The sequence below is a fragment of the Limulus polyphemus genome, unplaced genomic scaffold (assembly GCF_000517525.1).
Source record: "Limulus polyphemus unplaced genomic scaffold, Limulus_polyphemus-2.1.2 Scaffold211, whole genome shotgun sequence".
Classification (NCBI taxonomy): domain Eukaryota; kingdom Metazoa; phylum Arthropoda; class Merostomata; order Xiphosura; family Limulidae; genus Limulus; species Limulus polyphemus.
The window spans coordinates 785,399-810,028 of record NW_013665821.1 but is presented as its reverse complement, the minus strand read 5'-3'; the positions used below and the strand labels follow the sequence as shown (position 1 = coordinate 810,028).

The 24,630-nt window shown below is 34.1% G+C and overlaps 1 protein-coding gene across 1 annotated transcript in view; it reads left to right on the top strand.

The window, feature by feature from the left end:
- The first annotated feature begins 9,211 nt into the window (after positions 1-9,211).
- The window catches only part of LOC111085039, a 20,220-nt gene continuing 4,801 nt past the window's right edge, over positions 9,212-24,630 (top strand). Inside the window, exons 1-2 of the mRNA XM_022382031.1 lie at positions 9,212-9,323; positions 22,831-22,923. Coding sequence (XP_022237739.1) covers positions 22,870-22,923 — 54 coding nt within the window. The 5' untranslated portion in view covers positions 9,212-9,323; positions 22,831-22,869. The remainder of the gene's footprint in view (positions 9,324-22,830; positions 22,924-24,630) is intronic.

The window sequence follows — 24,630 nt, the reverse complement described above, 5'->3', positions numbered from 1 at the left end:
ACTAGGTATCAAACCAACAGATATTCCCAGAACCATCAAATTATTTTAATATATGTCTTAATAGACAAGTTAAAGTTCAAAAGAAATAGTCAGACCTCACGGTAGGAAAAACTTGTATTACGAAACAACTAAAGATTGCTCATTCATTATTAAAAAAAAAACATTATGCAAGGATAATATCCAAAAAGAACGTCCAAAAACATTATAATATGAGGTCCACTGGACCCTAAGTACATCGAATAAAGACTTAGAAATTATGTATTTGTGTGATATGTTGGGATTCGAAATACAAAATACACATGTGTTTAATCATCACATTAACAAGGGATTTAGATTATGCTTGGTGAAAAGCAAAGCTATTTGCTTTTTGCCAGTGAAATGAAAAGACTAGATTGACCTACACAGAAGCAAGCGTTATAGTTACAATAACAGACACGATGAGAATAAATCCAATAGACTGATATCAGCGCAGTAACTGTAAATAAATGAAAAACGCAGGAGAACAGTTCCGGCGATATGCATTGCGAGCCACAATTCACCCTCTCGTTAAGATTTTACACAGTAAAAATACTTTTTTTTTCAGGACTCATTTCCAATGTAATTACGGTATGTTGCATTAATAGTAAAAAGGAACCATTCTCTCTGATATTTCTTCTAGTTTGATCCGCAGTAGCTTAGTGGTAAGTATGAAGGCTTATAACGCTAAAAACAGGGTTTCGATACCCGCTGGGGGCACAACATAGATAGCTCATTGTATAGCTTTGAGCTTAACAACAAACAAATACTTGTAATTCAGACAGACTCTATTGTGATGGCTAGTGTCTGGACACTATTCAAATTCAAAGATTAGGCTGACTCATAACTTCCCAGGCCTGGCATGGCTAGGTGGATAGGACGCTTGTCTCGCAATCTGAGGGTCGCGGGTTCGAATCCCCGTCCCATCAAACATAGTCGCCTTTCACCCGTGGAAGCATTATAATATGACGGTCAAACGTTGGTAAAAGAGAGTAGCCCAAGAGGTGGCGGTGGGTCTTTCACTGTTAAATTATGAACGGTTAGCGCAGATAGCCCTCGTGTAGCTCTGCGCGAAATTCAAACAAACACACAAACCTAACTTTCCCAATAATTCCCTCGTGTGAGGGTTTCTGGTTGATCTAGAGAATATCATATCAAGTTTAAGGTTCACAAAGCCATCCATCATCCAAGTTTCATAAAGTGCAAAGATGCTGAGTGTTGACAGTCATGGCTAACTTTAGAGACCACTTCATGAGGTTTTAACAGAAAAAGGATCGGTGTCCTTCTCTATGCACTCTGTTAGAGAATAATCAACACAGTCAACAAGCTAGGATAGACAGACTTTCTCCTATGTCATAGCTGTGTCTACTGTACAGAAATGCACAAGAGTGACACAAGAAGATGAGAGAGAGAGAGAAAAAAAAAGATTAACTGAAATAAGTCAATCTGTTTTCACAGTGATCAATTTCTGGTCAAAGCAGTATGATACTGCGATATTCTGATACTCGGAATAAAAAGCCCATTATTTGTTGTAATGTTAACAAGAGATTGGAAGAATTGGTTGGTGAAAATAAGAATTAACTTGGTGCTTCCAAAATAAAAGATACTCAAACAAAAACAAAACATGTTATTCACAATCAGACAAAATTAAAACAAAGCAAGTAACCACAGAAAAGTACAGTAAAGTTAAATTAATCAAAACTAAATTTAAACTAAATAAAACTGACACAGTGCAATGAAATAAAGGAAAAAGATAACATAGCAAGAGTAAAAAGAGTTTCTCTCAAAGGTGAAATGAATTTCCTTGAAAACTTCCAAACCATTCTCCAATTTTCATTCTCTCTATACCTTGGGGAAGCCAAAGCTCGAGTAATTTGTAAGTAATTCCACCACGTGTGGTAGTCGCAAAACAATCTTACACCAGATTTATATCGTACATGAATATTCAGGGTTTGCCTTTTAGGGGTCTGACTACTAGAGTAAGTTCTAAAAACAGAGTTAGTTCTAGCTGTATAGAAGAAAATATGATGTTGTGCAACTATATAGTTTATTAACATGAAAATCATATCATCGTCATTGTGAACATCGGAACGAAGATTGTATTTCTTGTATATGGAATCTAGATACAATGTAAGAAGCTCGTTGTGGAAATTATTTAAACAAAATAATTTACTAGTCTTCCTTTTGTTAGTGGAGACATTATAATTTCAGTTTTTAAGTACACGTACCTGCTAGCTTTCAACAAATAATGTTAATTTACCCATTATTTAGTGAAATTAATTATATTTTGACTGGCTTAGAAACAAAAGTTACTTTACCTAAGCGTGAAACAGATACATTGTTATTTATAGCTATATTTTGTAAAGTGAAAAATATAGAAGAAAAGGATTTGCAACTGTTAGGTGTATTATAAATAGATATGACGAATCTCCATCTACAAAATATCTTCGACTATCGTACTCAGAATCTGTGATTCACTCACAGTTTGGGGCTCAAGCAGTCTCAAGTTTTATGGGTTTGGCCAATGTGTTAGGCTTATTGAGACCATTTTATGGCGCTGTCTGTTGAAGACAACTATTATTTTCGTTACAGTCTTTACTGAATTTTATGTTTTAACAGTGATATGTCTAGTCTCCACTAATGTTTAATTATAAGCTATATATATAAACATTCGGTGTTTTTAAGTATGTAACTAAATTATAAATTTGTCCCTCAAACCACAATTTACTTGCATGAATTAAAAATGATTGTATCTTCCATATATAAAGATGTAACAACTCCAAGTGATACTGTGATATTACTAAAGGACCTCAGTATAAAATGAAAACTTGTATCAATATAAAGAAGCCTTTCTTAAGATATGAAACACAAAACTTCAGGATATTTTACCTTCGTTAAGTACTCATTAATTAGAATTGTGACCAGATATTTAACTGAACGTATTATTTACTAAGTCACCAATTATCTAAATTATCATTTAAATCATCGTAACAATAACTTTCTGTTTTATTTCTAATTCAAACGAAATTTAAACGAACGTTCAACCTATTATTCAATTATCGTGTTATTTTAAAAGAACTAGTTTAGAATTTCGTAGCTTTGAAATTATATTTGTTATATTATAACTTGCTTGCTGTTCTTATAAAATATATTAGCATGTTTCTTGATATTTTCATCCAACTTTTAAATACTTGTGTATTCAAGATAGGTCGTTCCCCTGTAATTCGAATTTTTGGGGAGCATCTGGTCTGTTATAGGTTTCTTGAGACATCATGGACTACGCCCTGTTTTGAAAGTCCTAGATACTAACGTTCTCTTTCTTCAATCAATCCCTCCCTTTTACCCATCTCATCGAAAGGTCTTTTAAGCTTTCACTTGGAACTTTCGGGGTGACTTTCCAGTCATCATTGCTTAGCTTTTGTTTTATCCAGACTTAAGTATAGTAACTGTTATGTCATACATACATACACACACACACACACAAAATAAAATAATTCTTTCCATTAGAAATTACTGCACAGAATTATTATTTTTTTCACAGATTTATTCTGTTGTCCATTGATTGTTTTTTTTTTCTAGTAAAGTCACATCGGGCTATCTGCTATGTTCACCGAGGAGAACTGAACCGCTGATTTTAGCATTGAAAACCGTAGACTTACCGCTGTCCCACCGGGCGACCCATTTATTTGTATTGAAAACTGATAGTTACATTGAGGACTAAAAATGGATTAAGTCATCTGCTTTTCTATATAAAATATATTGTGGACCTCACCATTTTTAATAGGGTTAATTGCAATATTGACAGTATCTTTGTTTAATTTTTTTCGGTTATTCTAGAGTTGACTAATTAAAAAAAAAACTAATCTACAAAGACATAACAGGAAATGAGTAAACGTGCACGAAAGTCAATCACACTTGGCAGGATACTATTTAAAAACAGGACTTAGTAGGTCTCTGACTTACACTCATGAATATCTTAATTCTATTATTCATGATGGTATAAATATACACTTGCTTTATTGTCGACATTTTTACTACTAGTGATTGCTTGTTACCCAGATTTCTTTGTTTCAAAAATGTAACAAAGATTTTGTTCGTTTTAAACAAAGCACTTCGGCTATAATAACTGTAAATGCAGAATCAAATACTCCTGCCGAAGAATGTAAGTTAAACATAATAAAAAACTCACTAAAAACAAGCACCATCCACTATGTGTATTTTACGGTCAGCTAAAACAAAGTTTTCATAGATGTAGATTTTAAAGAACATCTTATCATCTCACCTAACAAAATAGTAGTTCACCAATGTATGACTTCAGGTGTTGGATTTAGTTGTTTTCACAAGTTTAGCTTATCTTTTCACTGATCAAGAAAATATTCTATATTTTATTGAGGGTTAGTGAGACAAGCACGGTGAACATGTTTTGTTTGGTATTGTATTTGTAATGTATTTTCATGTTATGCATGAAATATGGCAGATGCAGTGTTGATAACATATTTTGGCATATTTTTTTCCGTTTTAACTCTAGAATCTAGAAGATATATTCAGCAAAATACCGTTTTGATATGCTTAGGGAATTTTGTATGATAATTCAATTTTTCAAAATATTTAGTCTGTACTAAATAAAAATATTTAACACGTTTTAAGTGCCACATGCCAACGAAATTTTTCATTGTTAGATAGATTTCTGTGTATAATACAATTTTAGTTTTACCTCTTCATTGCTTTCAGTATTTAAAAAAATGAGATAAAACAGTTTGATACCTGCTTATAAAAAAGTTTTGTTTTAAATTAAAAACATGATTTTACGCTTCATTTTCTAAAACAAAAAAAGCAAGGTTTGTTTATGTGACAACTTCCAAATTAGTAGAATACTCATGATTGTGAAAAAAGCAAAAAACAAATGGTTTTTGTCAAACTCTTATAAGCTTACATGTTCCACCTGGGCTTGATGGTTGGCATGTATTTTCCTCTAATTACCCCAAGACAGCTGGCTTGTTTCAGTCTTATCTATCATACAAGAAGTGATTATGTTTCCGTGTAAACTTATACCTTTTCGGGCTTTAGTGTCTCAGAAAAAAATATTGTAAATTATAATCTGTATTGATATGTAGTTTATATATTTTAATTGCAAAAAAATCCTTTATAGAATTTATCGAAGCAAAATGTAAAAATACACTGTTCTCTTTAATGAGTGCCATCTGTTGAGCAATACGTAAGTTGTAATAAAATAAAATACTACCAAATACTTGTCCCCCAGTAGGACAGAGATAAGTTTACGGATTTACAACGCTAAAGTCCGGGGTTCCATTCCCCTCTATAGGCCAACGTGGCTTTTCTTTTAAAAAAAGCAAAACCAATAGTTGTTTGTTTGTTCTTTAGAGCAAAGCCACAATTGGACTACGTATCTGCTACGTCCACCGTGGAGAATTGTGCCCGGATCTTATCGGTGTAAGTTCGTAAACTTACCGTTAATCCAAAGGGAAAACCTACCAATTATATAATGGCGTACTTGTTTTTGTTTAAAGCACTTACCCCTATATAAATATATCTTAAAGACTGTCCCTGGTAAAGAAAGGTCTACCTTTCAAAAGATTGTTTTTGTTTTGAAATTCGCTCAAAGCTACACGAGGGATATCTGCGCTAGCCGTCACTAATTTACCAGTGAAAGACTAGAAGAAAGGCAGCTAGTCATCACCACCTACCGCCAACTTTTGGGCTAATCTTTTACCAACGAATAGTGGGATTGACAGTCACATTATAACGCCCCTATGGCTGAAAGGGCGAGCATGTTTGGTGGGACGGGGATTCGAACCCGCGACCCTCAGATTGTGAGTCGAGCGCCTTAACCTTTCAAAAGAGCTCAGGGTATAGGGTTTCTTATTTTTGTGTGGAAAAACATCCCCCAAAAGACCCACATGTATATGAATATTCCTGCTCTTTTCTGAATCATAAAAAGAAAAGGACCAGATATAGACTAGTAAGTAGCATACTGAACTGTAAACCCGAAGAGCCATGGTTTTCGTCCCGTTTCCATAAAATCGATCTTCGCACTTCGAGATTGTGGGTGCTTTATAAGAGTGAGATCAAATACCACTATTCGGTTAGAGTAGCACAAAAGTCGGCGGTAGGTGCTGTGGACTATCTTCCTTTTTTCTGATCTATCAATTCAAAATTAAGACGGCTAGCGCAAACAGTGCTTGTGTAGCAATTCGCAAACTTTGTTAAGGTGTTATCAAAGTATGTAAGTTGAAAAAAACAATGAATTATAAATAAAAACGTGTACCTATGGATTTTAAATCAAAAATATGAAGCAAAGATTTAAGTGAAGCTAACTATAGCAAATAAGTAAAGCTAACCTTAGTAAATGCGTTGTGCAGCATGCTGAGATACTAGCGATGTTTTTCTAAAACAAACAATATAAGATAATATATATATATATATATATATATATATACACCGCCTAAATGTTGACGTAGAAGTTGAATCTATGTTTTGTAAATATATTATTTGGTTATGTTTTGTTTTGTTTTCAGCGTTATCACAGCAGGATTCTCCACACAACAGTTTACCAGAATGAATATATATACATATATATATATATATACTAATTTCTTCATTTATTGATGTTTCTTATGGTTCTTTTTTTTTTAGTGGTTTGTTGTTAAGCGCAAAGCTATACAATGGGCTATTTGTACTCTGCCTAGCACGGGTATCGAAACCGGTAGATAACCAGTAAACTCTCTCTCATCAATCTCCACAGCTGGACGCAATGAACAACTTACTCTATAAAGTATAACACATTAAAATGCTGATTTCATTTATCGGCTTATGAGGCTCTTCCTATCACTGACCCAACTTTGAAGATATATACCTACCTCGTTCGGTTATAGAGTCCCGCTGTATTATCATGTCAGAATTTAGATTTGTCAGCATTTTCTTACTGGTTTACCAGCTTATATGGTTCTTCGTAGCGATGACCCAACTTAAAAAAAAACAAAAAACGGACCTCGTTCGGTTACAGAGTCACGCTGTATTATGTCAGAACCCAGATTTGTCAGCATGTTCTTACTAATTTAAATTCTAACTGGTATACTTGGAGAAAATATCAGTGGTCCCTTAAATCAGTGGTGTGCTCTGCGTTACAACACACCTAAAATTGTCATTTTTATTATGAGCATCTTGACTTTCTTGAATTAATTACTCCCCTCTAAATATATTCTAGACATTATTTTAGGCTCAATCTGTTGCTCTTCATGCCATTCCTAATTTATATTCATCACTAGATATGTAAATTGGCTTAAATAATAGCATGCTTGTATGTTTTTATCGCATACGGCGAAATCTATCTCTAAAATTTACCCTTGTTCAACGTCTGTAGCCCATATATGTTGCACAACAAACGTTTTGCTGTCATAGAACCTTAACAGCAAGCACCAAACTTTCTATATTCATCCATTTGTAAAATAAATATCTAATTTTAAGAGGTAATGAATAATTGTCAGAACCAGTTGCTTTCGTCTTAGCTAACATTTCTTTCTGTGATTAGAAATAATTTTTATTTCTTAACTGATCATTACTAGTATTCCTCCACTTCTGCCTCAGTTTTGTTGTGTTGTAATAGGTTTTCCTGAATAATCTTTTAAACTTCTCTTTTAGTGGCAAACCTACAATTACAGTTTACTTTTTTCATCTTTTTTGAAATCACGGATTCAACCTTTTTTAGTTGTTATCATGATTACGTTTCGCATTCTGCTGTTTTTATAGTAGCTGATGTCCCCAACTGTAATACTGCTATTCGTTATACTCAGGAAAATGTCCGGTGTTTCTTGGTTAGAATATTTTCAAGTTTTGAATTATTCTTCCTGGACAATTTCACAGTGTACTTGCTGCATTATTCCTTCTAGATTATTTAGGAATTCTTTCAAGGCCGGAAGTGAATACCAACTGTCTTGCTGCCTTGCTATATCAAAAGGATGTCTCAGTTCCATAGCAAATTATTCATCAAGCACAGAATCTGAATATCTGTACACAATCTTAATAAATTTCAAAATACTGATGTGTCTTCTGGCCAGTGACATTAACTGTTAGAAATATCAGTAAAATGTTTGGGTGCGGTGCCATATAATTATGGCATGTGTGTATTTTGCCATATACTTAAGAAACGGTAAATCTAAAATATTATACTGCAGTCTCAAATTTCTTAATTCCCCTTTAAGAAACTATTTTCTTACCTCCTATAACTCTTAGCAGTACCGACAATTCAAAAATCTAATTTGCATTTGTTTAAGTAGTAAGTTAATAAAAAGTGATTCATTGTAATATCCCATTAATAAATTAATTTTCCATTATTCTGAAAAGATTAAATGCTGATGAAATCCAAAAGTTTGGTGTACTTTTATTTCTGGACCATCTGCCTTGCAAATAAAAAAATAAAAAATGCAAATCTTTGGATTTCCCACCTTTACGAGCGCTTGACAACTTTTCGTAAAACTACTTTCGATTTTGAAATATAGTGTTTTAATTAATTTAGTATGATGTTACATTGTTACACAGTTTAACGCTCACTCTCCAGTAATTTAATACCTGTGATTGCGTTTTAGTTTTAACAATGATAAAATATTATTTCTGATAAACATACTCGTGAATATAGTTATTAATTCTTATGTTGATAAACAACAACAACAGAGAAGTATCAAGTTTTTATTAATAAAATGATGTTTTCTCCAATTTTACCGATGTGCATACCATTTACCAATCATTAGCTGACATACATACTTTTCAACAAATCTGTTTATGAATTCAGTATTCACTGAGCGTATTGCCATAGCTCTTGACCTTGTCCAATTGTAATAGCTTGTGTTTTAGAAGGAAATATTTCTTTTGCCCGGAAATGGGGCAGGTTTTTCTATAGACGCTAGCAACGCGTAAGTTATAAAGAGAAAGGCTGTGGTTCAACTGCACGAAATTGAAACTACCGTAAGACAAACACTGAGAAACGGGCGGCATTGCTAACTTATGCGCTGTGTATTATCAGCAGAGGCTAGCGACATGCTTGGTTAGTAAAGCGGTTAGCAGTTGGACAAGGGTTGCTGGGACTGTCTCCTACCCTGTCTCGACCTTTCATCGGTTAGAATTCACGTCTCATAGACTGTGTATTTCATACAAAAATAGCTTTAGTAGAGTTTTTCTAGACTGAAGTTTCCTACTGAATTTTTACATATCCAGAGCAAGTATCTTAGAACTATTTTAAGTTACAGGCCTTGAATAAGAAGTTTATCTATAGCTTGTGTTTTTTAATCAACCACGTAAGTATGAAATATTTAGGTAGTTACTTATTTGTAAACGAAGAATCTGATAACTGATGTTAGCTTATGTTTTATTGTATGTTATTTACACTTATCCTATAACTCTTCTATAGTATACAATCCTGTACTCTTGATCGTAAATGTAGGGTTACTACATCAACTTTCCTTTTTTTAAAAAACATATCATCGCTTCTATAGATTGATTCTTTTACTTTTTAAATTAAAGTAAAAATATATATAATTGTAAAGGTATTCTTCAAAAAACAACATATAGATATGAATTTTAGCTTAAAGACTGTTAAAATATCCTTATTCCCGAGATGTCTAAAGAAAGTTATTAAATTAAGTATGGTTGTTATTACTGGTCATTACAGATATATATATATATTTATTTTTTTTTGTTTCTGAATATGTTTTATAATGTTTTATCACTTGTGATATTTGATACATTTTCTGGAAACTTCGTAATTTATTGAATGTATACTAAGCAAATTTCTAGTCATTTTTTCCCAACTTCTTATATATTTTTTATTATTAATATTAGTTACACATTTGTTTTCTGTATACAAGACAGTTGTATATATGTTTGTTTGTTTTTAAACAAATTGTTAGAAAGATGAGTTTTATCTTATTTTCAAAACAAGTGTGTGTGTGTGTGCACTATAAAAAGATTTCTAGATCGCTTAGACCTTTTAAAATATCCAGTTTGTTTTGTTTGTTTTGAATTATGCACAAAGCCACACAAGGGCTATCTGTGCTCTGCCCACCACGGGTATCGAAACCCGGTTTCTAGCGTTGTAAGTCCGCAGACATACCGCTGTGTCACTGGGGGCAAAATATCCAGAAAGTGATACCACGCATATAAATGAATGTTTCATAGTTTGCTCATCAGATAATATAAGATAAAATAGACTCTTAGCAAAGTTACTTTTACGAAGGGGTTACAGGTTAAGGAACATTTGCTAACATACCCACATTCATTTCACGGTGGGTCGGTAGTAAGTTTCTGGATTTACAAGGATTCGATTTACCGCAGTGGTCAAAGTACAGACTACCCATTGTGTAGTTTTGTGCTAAAAACTAGAAACATAACCACATTCAAGAATGAGTGAAATCTATCACCCGCGTGTGTATCCTACTGATTTTAAGCTACGCAGTTACTTTGTGTGTGGAAATAAAAATTAGAATATGGCGGGTCCAATCAAATTTCCATGAAATATTTTATTACCCAACAGAAACGCCCTAAAGAACTGTGCAATGAATATTTTCTACAACTTAGCATATATACTCATAACTAAACAAACCGTGATTATTGTGTCTCAGGAAAACCAAAAACAGGCAGCAATAAGCCAGTTCTAGTGGACATGACAGTTAGATTTGCTTATCCACTTAGGATTGATACCAGTAGCAATGAAGCCACGTACTGTACTCTACAACTAAAACTAATGTTTATTTTGAAATAAAATTAAAACAAAGAACGTGGTTTGATAGGTTATACGTAAAGTCAAGCAATCTTAACTTCTGATTAGGATCACTCATTCTCAGCCATAATATTTAAAATGATTTTAGGGCCTCACAGCATCATCACAGTCCATATTGCCACGTCTTGTCCATTCATAGTGGCAATAGCCCTTTAGCATAGTTTCCATTAGAAAATGTTTTGGTGTAATGATGTCACGCTCAAAACATACCAATCCTCTCTGCATGTTTTCAATAATTCATCTACTCTATGAGGATGATAACTTTCCAGCACCTGTTTTAGTATCCTAATAGCCCAGAAACCCGTAGATACAACATCTGCCAACTTGATCAGTATGTCTTTACATGGGATAGCACGAATTTTATTTTCCATCTGTTTGAGGTATTTGAGAGTTGAATGGGATGTATGATTAGAAGCCTTATCTTGGTGAAACCATAGTCTATTGGCCATGTTTACAGAATGATATCCTTCTTTATTATATTGCTTAATGTTGGCTGTGGTACGTGGACTGCTTTTGTCACTATTGTGTGGGTTGGATTATCACTTGTTATAAGATGCCACATGTTGCTTAGCATGACTGGGGTAAGACATGTTTCAGTGTATGAATGCCACATTTTGAACCGATTGACCTCAATCATCGAAGAAAATCTCATCCTAGAACATGTTGGACTCTGACCAAGCAAATCATGCATGTATCTGGTTCTCAATCTCACACAGAACATCAAAGATGGCTTCAAAAATTAAAAGATAAATGGTGTCATATTCTTTGACTTCTCGGGAGCATATAACATGGTGAATTTACATAAACTATGTTCAACTAAAAGGAAAATGCAACCAATAGAGACTACGATGGAATAGTTTACCACAGGGGAGCATTCAATCCCCTACCCTTTCCAGCATCTACATGAATGACCAGCCCATACATCCCAACATGCGCAGTTGTGCCTACACTGACGGCCTTACTATTGCTGTGCAAGCCAGTAACTTCATCCAAATCAAAGAAACCCTGTCTGAAGCACTATCTTGGCTGACCAACTAGCACTGCAAGTCAGTCTCTTCCACCTGCAAAACCATAAGGGAAACATATAACTCATCATCAAATAGAACACCACACACCTGGACTTCTGCCCATATCCAGTGTACCTGGGAGTGACTCTTGACCACATCAGAAAGACCGAAACCAAAGTTAGCTCCCGTAACAACACCATTAGGAAATTAACCAACACGAAATATTACAACATTCACGATCTCAGTGTTGCACTTTGCTACTTCTGAGTATGACTGGTCAGTTTGGGAATGCTCAATTCACACCAAACATTTCAACTCCATGCTCAATGACAGCCGCCAAATCATCACAGGTTACCTAAAGCCAACCAACACAAACAGCCTGAACATGCTAGCTGGAATCACCCCACCAGACAGAAGACACCCTTTATATGAATGTGTGAAAGTAAAGAAGCACCTTACATCACGGTATAGTATCTGCACTTCAACTGAACCACTGGACACTACAGCAGAGACCACGCATGAAGAAATATGAAGACTCTACTTGCAAGAGATTCCATACACAAGCATGGGTATAACATCAACTGAGCGTCTCTCCAGAAGAGCAGAAAAGGGCTAGAGCACCTGGAAAGCCCTCATTTACCTACGTTCCCAGGTCAGCAGGTCTAGGTCCAACATAGTGAAATGGGGGTAGTCCAACAGGCCTGCTGCATGTGACTGTGGTGAGAGGCAGATTATGCAAAATATTCTTGTCTGGCCACAACTCAAGGTCCCATGCACAGCAAAAGACTTCACTGTAGCCAGTGCATATGCAATTAGATGTAAACAGCACTAGATGGAAACCATATAGGGATAGATGGACACGACAAGAAAAATATTAAAATTTTCTATCGGAAAAGGTTATTACACACCCTTCCCAAAATTGGTTTATTTTCAGTGGCATCACACTACCAATGAAACAAAAAAAAAAATAACGTCAAGGTTTAGTTTTGATGTATACCATTCCACCGTGGCTATATATTGTATGTAACTGTCACGTGGCTTGCTGATTTGCATATTTAAAATCGTTTTAATATAATGTATTCAATCCTCTGAAAATGCAATAAACACAGTTGCTGAAAAATGTCTAAATTTTACCTAGACCCATGTTCAACCTTGTATAAGCAAGAAATCAACGAGACCATGCAAGTTATTCCCCTGAACAGTGAGGATGTTCAAGCTATTATATTTTTTTCTTATCGAATCTTTATACACAGGTAGAGAAATATTTCTAACTATGCTTACATGCTCAGTCAGAAGATTATCGAAATCTTTCTCCTAGTGTATGTATATAAGACTGTTACTACAATCTTTTTACCAGTAACCTCAGGGATTCTAGAAGCAATGTTTTTGCGTGGAGAAATGGAGCAATTGAAGTAATGCTAGCTATTCTAAGAGTCCCAATTACCTATTTTTCGCATACTGTTTCTAGCAGTGTTCCAGCTATTAACTTCATAGCTGTCTGTCCATTATAAAAGCCATTACTGAAATATTTCCTTTCTCAAATATATTATAGTCTGAGCAAGTACGTTTCGGTGTTGAACTTAAAATAGCGTGTATTGCGTGTAACTTCCGTCACTATCTTTTTAGACAATAACACATAAAATTACCTTCTTTGTTTTCCATGAAACACCACCTATATGTGGATAGTTATTCTATTTTCTAAAAGCAATCTTCCGATACACTGCTTTTCGAGATATGCTCGGTCACTTTACTACATAGCTGTAGCTCACCTATTCCACAGACAGTGCTTGCAGATAACTCGTGCAGTAGGTCCATTTCCAGGATGATTATATTTGAACCAAGTCAGCTATTACTATATTCGCTTTGTGAAAGATAACAAAATTCCATACTTATCTCTAGCTTATCTACTTTAGCCAAAGTGAAGGTAGTATTCGCTGGCCTGAGTGCAGTGGCTATTCTAAGAAAAATTTATCATTGCTCATAGCTCATGGTGTCCCAGTCAGTGGAATAAAGAGCGGGAGTCTGGTAAAAAATCTTAGTTTATACTTTTTTGAGGAGATTTAATGATAGTTTTAAACAGTTTCTAGTCACTAAGCATAAATTGTTTAGCTCTACAGGTAATATGGATGATTTTTCTGATTTATCAATAAAAATTTATATAAAACCATTTATGTACGCTGAAGAATGTTGAAATCTTTTTTATTCTTGGTCACTGTGGAGTGATAAAATTTTATCACTCCACAAATGAGTTTCGTAACTGCACAATGAGTGCATAACTTCACATTAAAATAGCTTATGCTCGAGTGCTACAAGTTCCAGAAATACTGAAAAAGTAGAGTAATGTCCTAACTTTTCCAGTATCGACTAAAAATTAACTTCGTGGTAATGTATAGTTACAGGCACATAACAGACCTAGCATAAGCTGAACGAACCACCGCATCTGTCATACAGAGCTGTGCCTTTCTAGGGCTATGGCTGAGCTCAGCCTGAGGTGAGATAATTTAAAGTAGCTAGTGATACAGCTCTTCAAGTTGAATTCTGATGCTATTTTTGAGACCTGATATGATAGATTTGTTCCACCACATCCTGTTCTGTGCATGAATTTTATGTTGGATGGCCCTGTCTCTATCTAGTGTTCTGGCCGTTCACATGAATAGGATGTTTCTCGGTTTGAATCAAGATTGTGCTTAAAACCATTGTCACATCACAACTGTTGTACAGCAGGTGCAACAGGATACAGGTGTTTTTGTCTTATTGGAGGGACTTCATTGCTGTTAATAAGGAACAGTTGTTTGTAATCAGCAGCTGAACTGATTGTTGAGACTTTTTTTCTGACGTCACTACATAACTAGCCACTTTGATTACATTTGTTATCTGGGCATCATAATCTTTGTCAGAGCTACTGCTTTCCTTGAATCAATTACCAGTCAAAACATCATCATCAGTGGTATCTTTATTGGGATTATTTTCACTCTGAGCATTTTCTTTAATGAAAATTTACATGCATTATTCTATTGTGTTCTCTACAGGTGAATCTTCGAGTAAAATGTTCATCACATATACACTGAGTTTTGGTATGATTATAGAAAGGGTTCCTTTGCTAAAACCAATGTGAAATTATCAAAGAACAGGTTTGTGTTTTTATACATTTAATCAGGTGTTTGTTTGTGAATGAAAGGGTCCAATTGTCTCGAATATTTGTGTAAGTCTCAAAAACGTTAGATCCGGGATCTCTGCATGATTAAAAAGTCTGTGTGGCTAGTTGTTTGCTCTATACTGTTATCCTGACATGAAACAAATTAGAAGTTGGATGGCCATACCAAAGGATGATGATGACTTAACGTGGTGGTATGTCTTTAAATCAAAATGATTAGAAATTCATAAATTGATTCATTATGTATTTGTATAATAGAAGTCATCGAAAGTAGTTTTGTAAACCCTGAACACCATCGGAAGCCAGCATCGTCTTTGAACAAGAACTTCTTGAAAATCAGTCAGATGTGACTTATGTTAACTAAAGTCCGAAAAACCCAGCTTATATTGCTCAGGGACGAAATCCTTGATCGTTCAGATGACACAATTGTACAATAACTAGTGTATAAGGTACAAATAAGACCATGGCAGCGAGTTTATAAATTATGGATAATTATATTGTTTATGAAGACATTTGGTAATTTCTAATTGATTAAATCGTAAATATTAAATATTATCCAGAAGGTCCAATGAGCATTTTTAATCAATTTGATACTAATTTTTGGTCTATATGTTAATATATTTTAACTTAACTCGTTCAATAATCATGGAAGGACTTTATCTGTCATTGTGTAAATTAATAAAATTGAATGAATTAGAGAGTACCCTTCCATACATTTCACTATGATTGTGTAAGGCTAAAATGAGATTAACCAAGTTCGTAAATAAAGGTAATAATATAATATAATATAATATGAATAATACTCATATATATAATTTTACTTATTGAACAATATGTTGAAATATATTGCAAATTTTGAGAATAATTTCTTGTTAGAAAATATTATATGTATATATATATGTGTGTGTGTGTGTGTGTTTAATATTGAAATTATAGTTTTATTCGTATTTAAACAGGGATCTGAGATTTTAGGGTAATGCAAATTATCACAATAATTAAAAACAATTAACATCTAAACGTAAACTTGTTATTTCAGAGACACAGAAGCTTATTGCCAGCGCTTTTTAGCGGAAATTTTGGTAATATTAGCACATTAAGTTATGTTAATGTTGACTATTTACATGCACAACTTAAGTATTCTATTTAAAGCAATCATGACGTCTAAGGACGTTCGATCCATTTATTGACTTCTGTTGTTTTCTATCTAAGTCGAGTTTTGTTTCGCTGACGCACTTACTGTAATGACCTATTGAATGTCAAGAGTACAAAAATGATGTAAAAGTAGTAAAGGAGAGAAAACTACATGCCTTGCTGCCGAGTATAAAACTTCCATGAGTTTCAATGGATCAATTAGAAGATTAACAGAAATTTCTTTCTCTTTTACTTTAGGGTAAGTGTGTCTTGTAAAAACATTTTATGAATTCAAAATAACATAAGATGTGCGAAAATTCGATTTTGTTAATTAATGAAATTATATGTATAGATACTGACTATACATAATTTTAACGTAGCTATGAGTAGCATTTACTATTTATAGTTTCATAATATCCCTTCCAAAACATTAAACTGAATGGAATAAAACGAAAAGCAGATATGTATAGAAGATCTAAGTTTGTAAGAAGTTTAATGCACCATTTAGATTAGCATACGTCGACTTCATATTCAATATTTTGAAGACCTGAAGAAAAAATAAGTCTTGTTTTTATATTTCTTACAAACCTTGTGCTGCCAGCAAGCTTGCACCAAACTATAAAGTCAAGTTTTTCGTCGACTTCTCCGCGTAAGCTACGGTAAAATATTTTGAATTTTTTATGAATAACCGAGACATGATAATTGCTTTTTTCATTTCAATTTATCGTTTTTGCTGAAAAATTAATAATTGAATTTTCAAGACTTTTTTTTTATTTTTCAGATATGTTGCTTACCGTTTTAAAATTTTGATAGATTAGAAGCTGTATATACTACTTAATTTTCTGAAGTTATTGTTGCCCTTCATACAAGTTAAAGAAGTTTTCTAGTAGTTGCTGTATCGATTTCATGTAGTTTGGTTTGCTTTAAATTAAGCACAAAGCTACACAACGGGCTATCAGTGCTCTGCCCACCACGGGTATCGAAATTCGGTTTCTAGCGTTGGAAGTCCGTAGACATGCCGCTGTGTCACTGGAGGGGGCATTCTATATAGATTATTCTTATAAAAAAATCAATTTTGATGCTAGTTTAAAAGCGGGAAGAATTGTTTTCTGAAAAAGTCCATTCTATGTTCTCTAGCCGGTTAATTTTTTATCACATTTTTTTCAGCAGTCTTTAGCGATCAATGATATGAAAAAGTTTTAATATTACAAATAAAAGAATACCTGGTAGTTGTATTGAAAGTATGCTGCTTTAAGCATCGACACTTCTATTTTCACTAACGCCACACAGTGATATTTTTAATAATTGTTTTACTATTAGTGTATTCTTACGAACGTTTACAATAACCTTACAAGAAAAAAAAAGGTACTTTTGGTAAACCAATACAAGTATCATAATTCTTTACAATATATTTTAATATTTTTTGTCTAGTGCAACTCGATAGTATGGTGGCACTTCACATTTTATGATTTATTTCAGCGAACAAAATTAGGTACTTTGAACCGTGATAACTTTAATTCTGGATTTTTGAGCTGGTGTTAGTGGGAATTTAACGGAATCTAATACAATCAGGTTTTACGTAGCTGTGTTTTTGAATTGTATAAAACTGTCCAAAACGTATTTCATGTCAAGTGTTACTTAACATTTGTCCCACTAGTACACCCAAGAAACACTTTGCAAGCAGCTGTTTGTTCCTTTAAACAATATCGATTATGATTTGTTTGTTTTGTTGAATTTCGAGGATTGTCTGAGCTAGCCGTCCCTAATTTTGAAGTGATAAACTAGAGGGAGAGTAGCTAGTCAACACCACCCACTGGAAACTCTTGAGCTACTCTTTACTAACGAATAGTAGGATTGACCGTTTTACATTATAACGCCTCCCCACCCTACCCCACGATTGAAATGGCGAACATGCTTGCTCTAAGGCTTCGATCTTGCGACATACAGGTTACGAGTCGAGTGTCCTAATCACTAGTCCATGCGAGGCCACCTGGTGTGCATTTGATATAGATATACCTTAAGTACTGATTATATTTTAGTGGAAACAATGCAGCAGTGGATCATACGTGTATGAACGCAGTTTCTAAAACCCTAGAATACCACTCTTTATTTTTATTTGGGCTTTAGTTCAGCTTTTATTTTTTTTGATGATACTATATATATACTTTATTCTTTTGGAAGAAAAACAGTTACTTTCTTCCGTTATTGGAGGTATAACCTAAGTACTTAGTGGCAAATAAACATATGAAAGACATGTATATACGATATATATCATTATGATATAAGTGACGCTAACTTTGCAGGTCGTAAATGACGTCAGTTTTTATTCTTATTCCACAGGTTTAGTAGTGCATGTGCGTGGGCGTCAATGTAATTTGTAACAGCGGCTTGTTGAATAATGAGATGTAGTTTATTTATTCGTGGTTAGTTAAAAAAGGAAAGTCTGTGAAGTAAGCTTTTGTTGTGCTTCCCATTTCGTCGTTCTTATTACTAGTTTATGTTGGTTAATTTTTTCCCGTGAGTTTATTGTAGTGGAAATCCACTCTGGATAATGATCTTTTGCTTAGAATGAAATTTGTCCAAACTTGACAATTTTTATTCCAAAGCATTAAAGATCGAAGAAGAACTTGAAGGGTAAAAGCATGCCAATGTTGAATCAAAAATGCTGTGTTATAATTAATTTTTCTTACCTTTGTACTAACATGTGTATTGGTATCACATACTCAAATATTTCAAACTACAGACAAGTAAACGTAAAGCCAACCCTTTTTTTATTAACTTCAATGCAAAATTAAAGCACAGGCACAAAACGTAGATTTAGATTAATGGTTTATTGAAGGCATTATGGGAGATATCTTGAGATTGTCATATGTATCGAACATAAGCTAATGACATTTTTTGAAGAGCCATATACAACATCATGACATGACTGGTAGTTGTTGTTGAAGGTAAGTACCATCAGCTCATCTGTAGAGGGGGGTACTTTTTTCTTTTCTTGCGTTTATTTATGACCTGTTGTATACTTGTATACAATGTTTTGTATGTCAAAATTTAAATCGGAAATTTCAGTGAATTTCAATAGACAGTAAAATTTCCAACCAATAAATAAACGTTCATATTAAACAAAAATTTTTTTGTCACATTAGTATTTTTATGGGTAAGGATTAGTTTTATTATGTTTTGGATTTTAATTGTAACGATTGGTTTTGATTAATGTTGTTTTGGTTCAGTTTTACCAACAGAACACCATGATTTGTGAAAATAGCTGTATGAAACAGTGTAATATATGCTGGCTGCTAAATTTGGGTTGTATGTACCATCTTTTGTCATAATAACTACCTGGTCTCAGCATATTGTTGCCTCTATAATATATTGGAAGATGTCTTGTTTGATTGTAGCCATTTGTCGAGAAGTACGATCAGGAAAGAATTAGGTGGTGAATGTGATGTTCATTTTCACCTCCAAGATGATCAGTCGGAATGGGATAAATTGGATGGATTGAACACAAAAGTTGAGTGAAGTCGCTGTTGTGCCTTTTTAATCAATTTCACTTTTGAAGAGCTTTTGTCAGTATGTGGTAAGTAAAAACTAATTTGTGTCTAACTGCCGAGAAAAGTCGAGCCGGTAATAACAAGTGAAAGGGCTCTGTCAAAAAAACTTAAATACTGCTTTAATAAACAGCTCGATATAGATTTCATTATTTGCGACCAACAGAGAAAGAAACCTGGTGTGTGTTCAATATGTCACTCTGTATTTTCCATTTCTAGTAGAAGCAAGACATCTATAAAAACGTACAAAGTTAAACTAAGCATAAAGCTGCTCTTCAAGCATGAGCTACTTCCAGTTTTCTTACAAATATTTTTCACAAAGATAAGCCAAGATAACGTGTGTAAGACCTCACAGTGCAAGAAGTAACTTTTGCATACAATTAGATAATCTAATACATGGAACTGCATCAATGTGGGCCTGATATAGTTAGTAACAACTTTTAGGTACGCTCTAAATGTTAGTTGCTCTTCTAAGGGAATCAAAGACTTTTCCACACCATTATACCACTTCCAGTAGCTTATGGTGTAGTAAAAAGTAGAAGTCACGTACTTCACGTGGTTTTCTTTATTTTCTTTACCATACCCCCCCCCCACCCCATATTATATCTTGTCACGATTTCCATTTTAAGCGTCTTTGAAGTTGTGCTTTCCTGCTTGCATCTGAAATAAGTGTTTTGTTGGTTGCCGTATGACAGTCTTCGTAATAATACTGTTACGACAGCGGAAGTCACGTGACTCTGGTAACAAGTAATGAGTATCTAGAAGGTTCGTGAAGGCTCGAGTGTTTGCCAGACTTGCTGTATTCTAATATATAAGCCCGACAATCAAAGAGGGAGGGGATTAATCAGAACTGGAGTAGCAGATAGAGAGATTGAAGATATGACACAGTTAATCGAGTGAAGTGAGCGGTAGTGACCGTAAGTAAAGTGCGTGAGTCGTTGTGAATTATAGCGTGTGTTTAAGTTAGAGTGACTGTGGAAATTAAGTATATTGCAAAGTTGAATTGAGAAAGAATAAACTAGTGTTATTTAAGAAAGGACTTGTATCGCAGAAGTTTCTCGGAAAGAATTTCTACGGAAAATTAACAAACGAACACAGACGTAACAAATTGGTGTCAGAGAGTGGGACGAAAAAAAAAGAAAGAAGAAGATGGAAACGAGAGGTGGCAAATCAAACTACAGCTTAGCAGATTTGATGGCAGCAATACAAGGACAGCAAAAAAAACAAGAAGAACGAGAAAAAGAAACAAGAAGAAAGACAACAACAGTTGCAAGAAAACCTGCAACAGTGGCAGCTCGAACAGCAACATAAACAAGAAGAGAGATTACAGCAGTTGTTGTAGGAAAAAGAAAAGAAACAAGAAAAGAGATTACAGCAGTGGTTGGAGGAGAAAGAAAATAAACAAGAAGAGAGACTACAGCAGTGGTTGAAGGAGAAAGAAAATGAACAAAAAGAGAGACTACAGCAGTGGATGGAGGAGAAAGAAAATAAACAAGAAGAAAGTCTCCAACAATTGAGAAAAAGCCAGAGTACACAAATGAAAAACATTAGTAAATTTCAAAGCGAATTAAATATATTAAAGATGATTTATTGTTTTTTACACAAGGAGGATACATTAACCATTGACTTAATCAGCCCCAGACAACGGCAAGCCCCTTCCAGACCCCGCAGCTAAACCATAATGCAGACATCTTCAGTCCTGTTAGAAGTCACATCCCAGATATGAATGTCAGCAATAGGGGTGATCTAGTGCGAAGGAAGCCACAGGAATTCGATGGGAAGGCACCGTGGGAAGCATATACAGCACAATTTGAGCTCCTGGCAGAGATGAATGGATGGACAGAGGAGCAGAAAGCAGTATATCTGGCAACGAGCTTGAAGGGACAACCACTGAAAATACTTGGACAGTTGTCAGCAGACAACGGGCACAACTACAGAGCACTGGTAGCGGCTCTAGAACTCAGGTACGGAACCCAAAATCAGTCTGAAGTCTACAGGGCTAGGTTTAGGACGAGAGTCCGTGCTAAAGTGGAGAGCCTGCAAGAGGTGGCATAGGATTTGGAAATTATGGCACACAAAGCCTACCCAACTGCACCACCCGGTCTCCTCAAGTTGTTGCTGAGGGATCAGTTTGTAGATACCTTGGACAGTCCACAAGTAAAGCAAGCACACCCCTCTACTATCCAGGATACAATGGCCAGAGCTCTTGAATTCAAATCCTACGTTAAGTCCAGCACAGAGGTACCAAGGTTGGTACAGTCATCACGATTCAAGGCCAGAAAAGGGCAGCTTTCAGAGAGGTTTGAGGGATTTTGCTGGCACTGTAATAAACCTGGGCACAAGACAGCTCAATATCGGCAACTTCAACACAGGGAAGATGACACGGCATGAAAGGCTGCTTCCCAGAAAGGTTGTTGGAATTTCTACGGAAAATTAACAAACGAACACAGACGTAACAATACAGACAAAGTTAGTTGAATCTTGACCACTTTTGAAGGAATCAGTGAAATGGGACACGAAGTGATATTTATTCAATTATTGGATTTCACAAGCCTATCCAATCATCGTTTGCAGTGGCCATAACCTCTCCTAATGGCATACATATGCTCTTTTAATTGCCATTGTTGATAGACTCTGAATTCAGATGTCTTTCAATGACCAGTCAAAGGAATGTTCTTTGATGACAGTGCTCCTGGTAAATCTACATATTCTACCATGCCTCTTTGAAAGTTGTAGAGGTCTTTGCTCTTACCCAATGTCTTGTAGACTAACCATTATAAAACAATATATCTATAATTATAGAGCTCTGATCATCTGATATGTCTTATAATCAACGTATTTTACATCAACAAATAAGTAAGGTGTTCTTGAAATATGTGTAAGTGGGATAAATGCAAATACAAAGGGCACTCAGTCTTAAGATTTTACATTTATTGAAGGTAGTAATGTGGTAATTAATACTGATACTGTTACATTATTATTACATTTTATCCGTTATTAATCCGTTTGTTGTTCATATTAAACTATGTTTTCCATTGAATTTTATATTTATACTTAAACAGTTATATATTGTACACAGTGTGTTTTTACTACTTTTAGTATGCATCAGTCATATTTCTGTTTGGATTATTTATTATTTCATTTATGTCTTTAAGTTACTACATACTACATTTTATTTTCATACAGGTGAAGATATTATTTTCAGTTGATGATTAACTTGAAACTATGGGTTGTTTATCTTCACGAGCTATAGTTGAAGAAAGGAGAGATTTGTTTCAAGTAGGTGTTATTACAACTTAGTTTTAGTATAGCTTCTACAAAACAAGGAGTCACACATGGCCCCAAAATCTGATCAGTAAATTTTTCTCCAATACTTTTTATATGTATATTTAATTATTCAGTAAAATACTTCCCAAAAAATATAAGTAAAAATTTAGCTTTGAAATAGTCAATTTTAAAAGATATTTCCAGTCTTAGATAATTGTTTGCATTATCAAAATTCATGGAATATATCAGTAAACTAATTATTAACACAATGACAAAAAAGAAGCAAATTAATATTCAGAGAGCTAGCATTATTTTAAAACAAGAAAGTTAACAAAAATGAAAAAAATAGAAGAAAAGAAATATGCAAGGTAACAGAAGAGATGTAAAAACTACATCAAGAGAATCAGAATAGCCAACACAATGGTCATGGAAATTAAAGCTAATATTAGACAAGCTAACATTGAAAAAATTGGCAAAGTATGACAAGTGAACTTTTCAGTTAGCTGCAGAGTCTGGTAAACTAACACAATGAATGTTCTAACATGTAAGATAAAGAGAAAAACTAACAAAAAACAGTGGATGGTCTAATACAACACAAATGTATAAGGTAATTAATTTCAATTGTGCCAAAAAACTAGTTTGAAGAAGTTTGTTCTTATATTATAAAGATGAAAGCAATTTTGTGTTTGTGTGTGTGTGTTTGTGCATGAACATGTGATTTTAACAGTGTTATGGAGTTCCCTTATGTTCCCTCTCAGTCTTTTAACACAATAAAAAGATTACACAATTTGTCTATAGGTGACATTTCTGTCAAAAAGTATGCTATTTGTTTGTTTATTTTAGAGCAAAGTCACATTGGGCTATTTGCTGTGTCCCCTGTGGGGAATCAAACCCCAGATTTTAGCATTGTAAGTCTGTAAACTTACCGCTGGGAAAAAACATTATACTAAGTGCAGTTTTAAAATCATAATTTATTATTCTTACTTCACTCTATTCAACATAATATATTTTATGGACACGACTTATAAGTATGTTTCTCAAAATTATTGACATGAGAAAAAACATTTTATGGTTCATTCTTTTTAAAATATTTGTTCAAACTATGCTGCCCCGATGCACATAAAGTTAGATCCATCTTAATTCAGAAATATGAGATTAAGAAATGGGTTATTACAGCATTAACATCCTCATGTGCATACAAATAATCAAAACTGTAAGATTTGTAAATACAGCTGATAAATAACCTTAATTTTCCAATATTTATATGTGAAGTTACTTTTGAAAATTTGTACTACATTGATATTTTGTCAAAACTAGCCATGTTCAATTATGTATATATGTTATACAAAGTAATGTTACGTCTCCGTGTGTGTTAATTAATTTTCCGTAACTTCGTTCCGACGAAACTTAAGCGACACAAGTCTTTACTTAATAAAACTGGTTTATTCTTTCCGAATATAACTTTACCGTACACTTATTCTCAGTAGTCGCGTTATAACAAACTATAATAACGAACGAACGTTAACTACAACAATACGTCTATCTCTGACTGCAGTTCAATTACTCATTGACCACACACACATTACATTACCTTCTTTTATATACCAGCGTACCATATTTCTAGTAAGAACTTGAACATTCGCCACAGTACATGATAGTTCTAGAAACGTTGCGTCATAGAAGTCACGTGACTGCTGACGCAACAATGAATTGAAATAA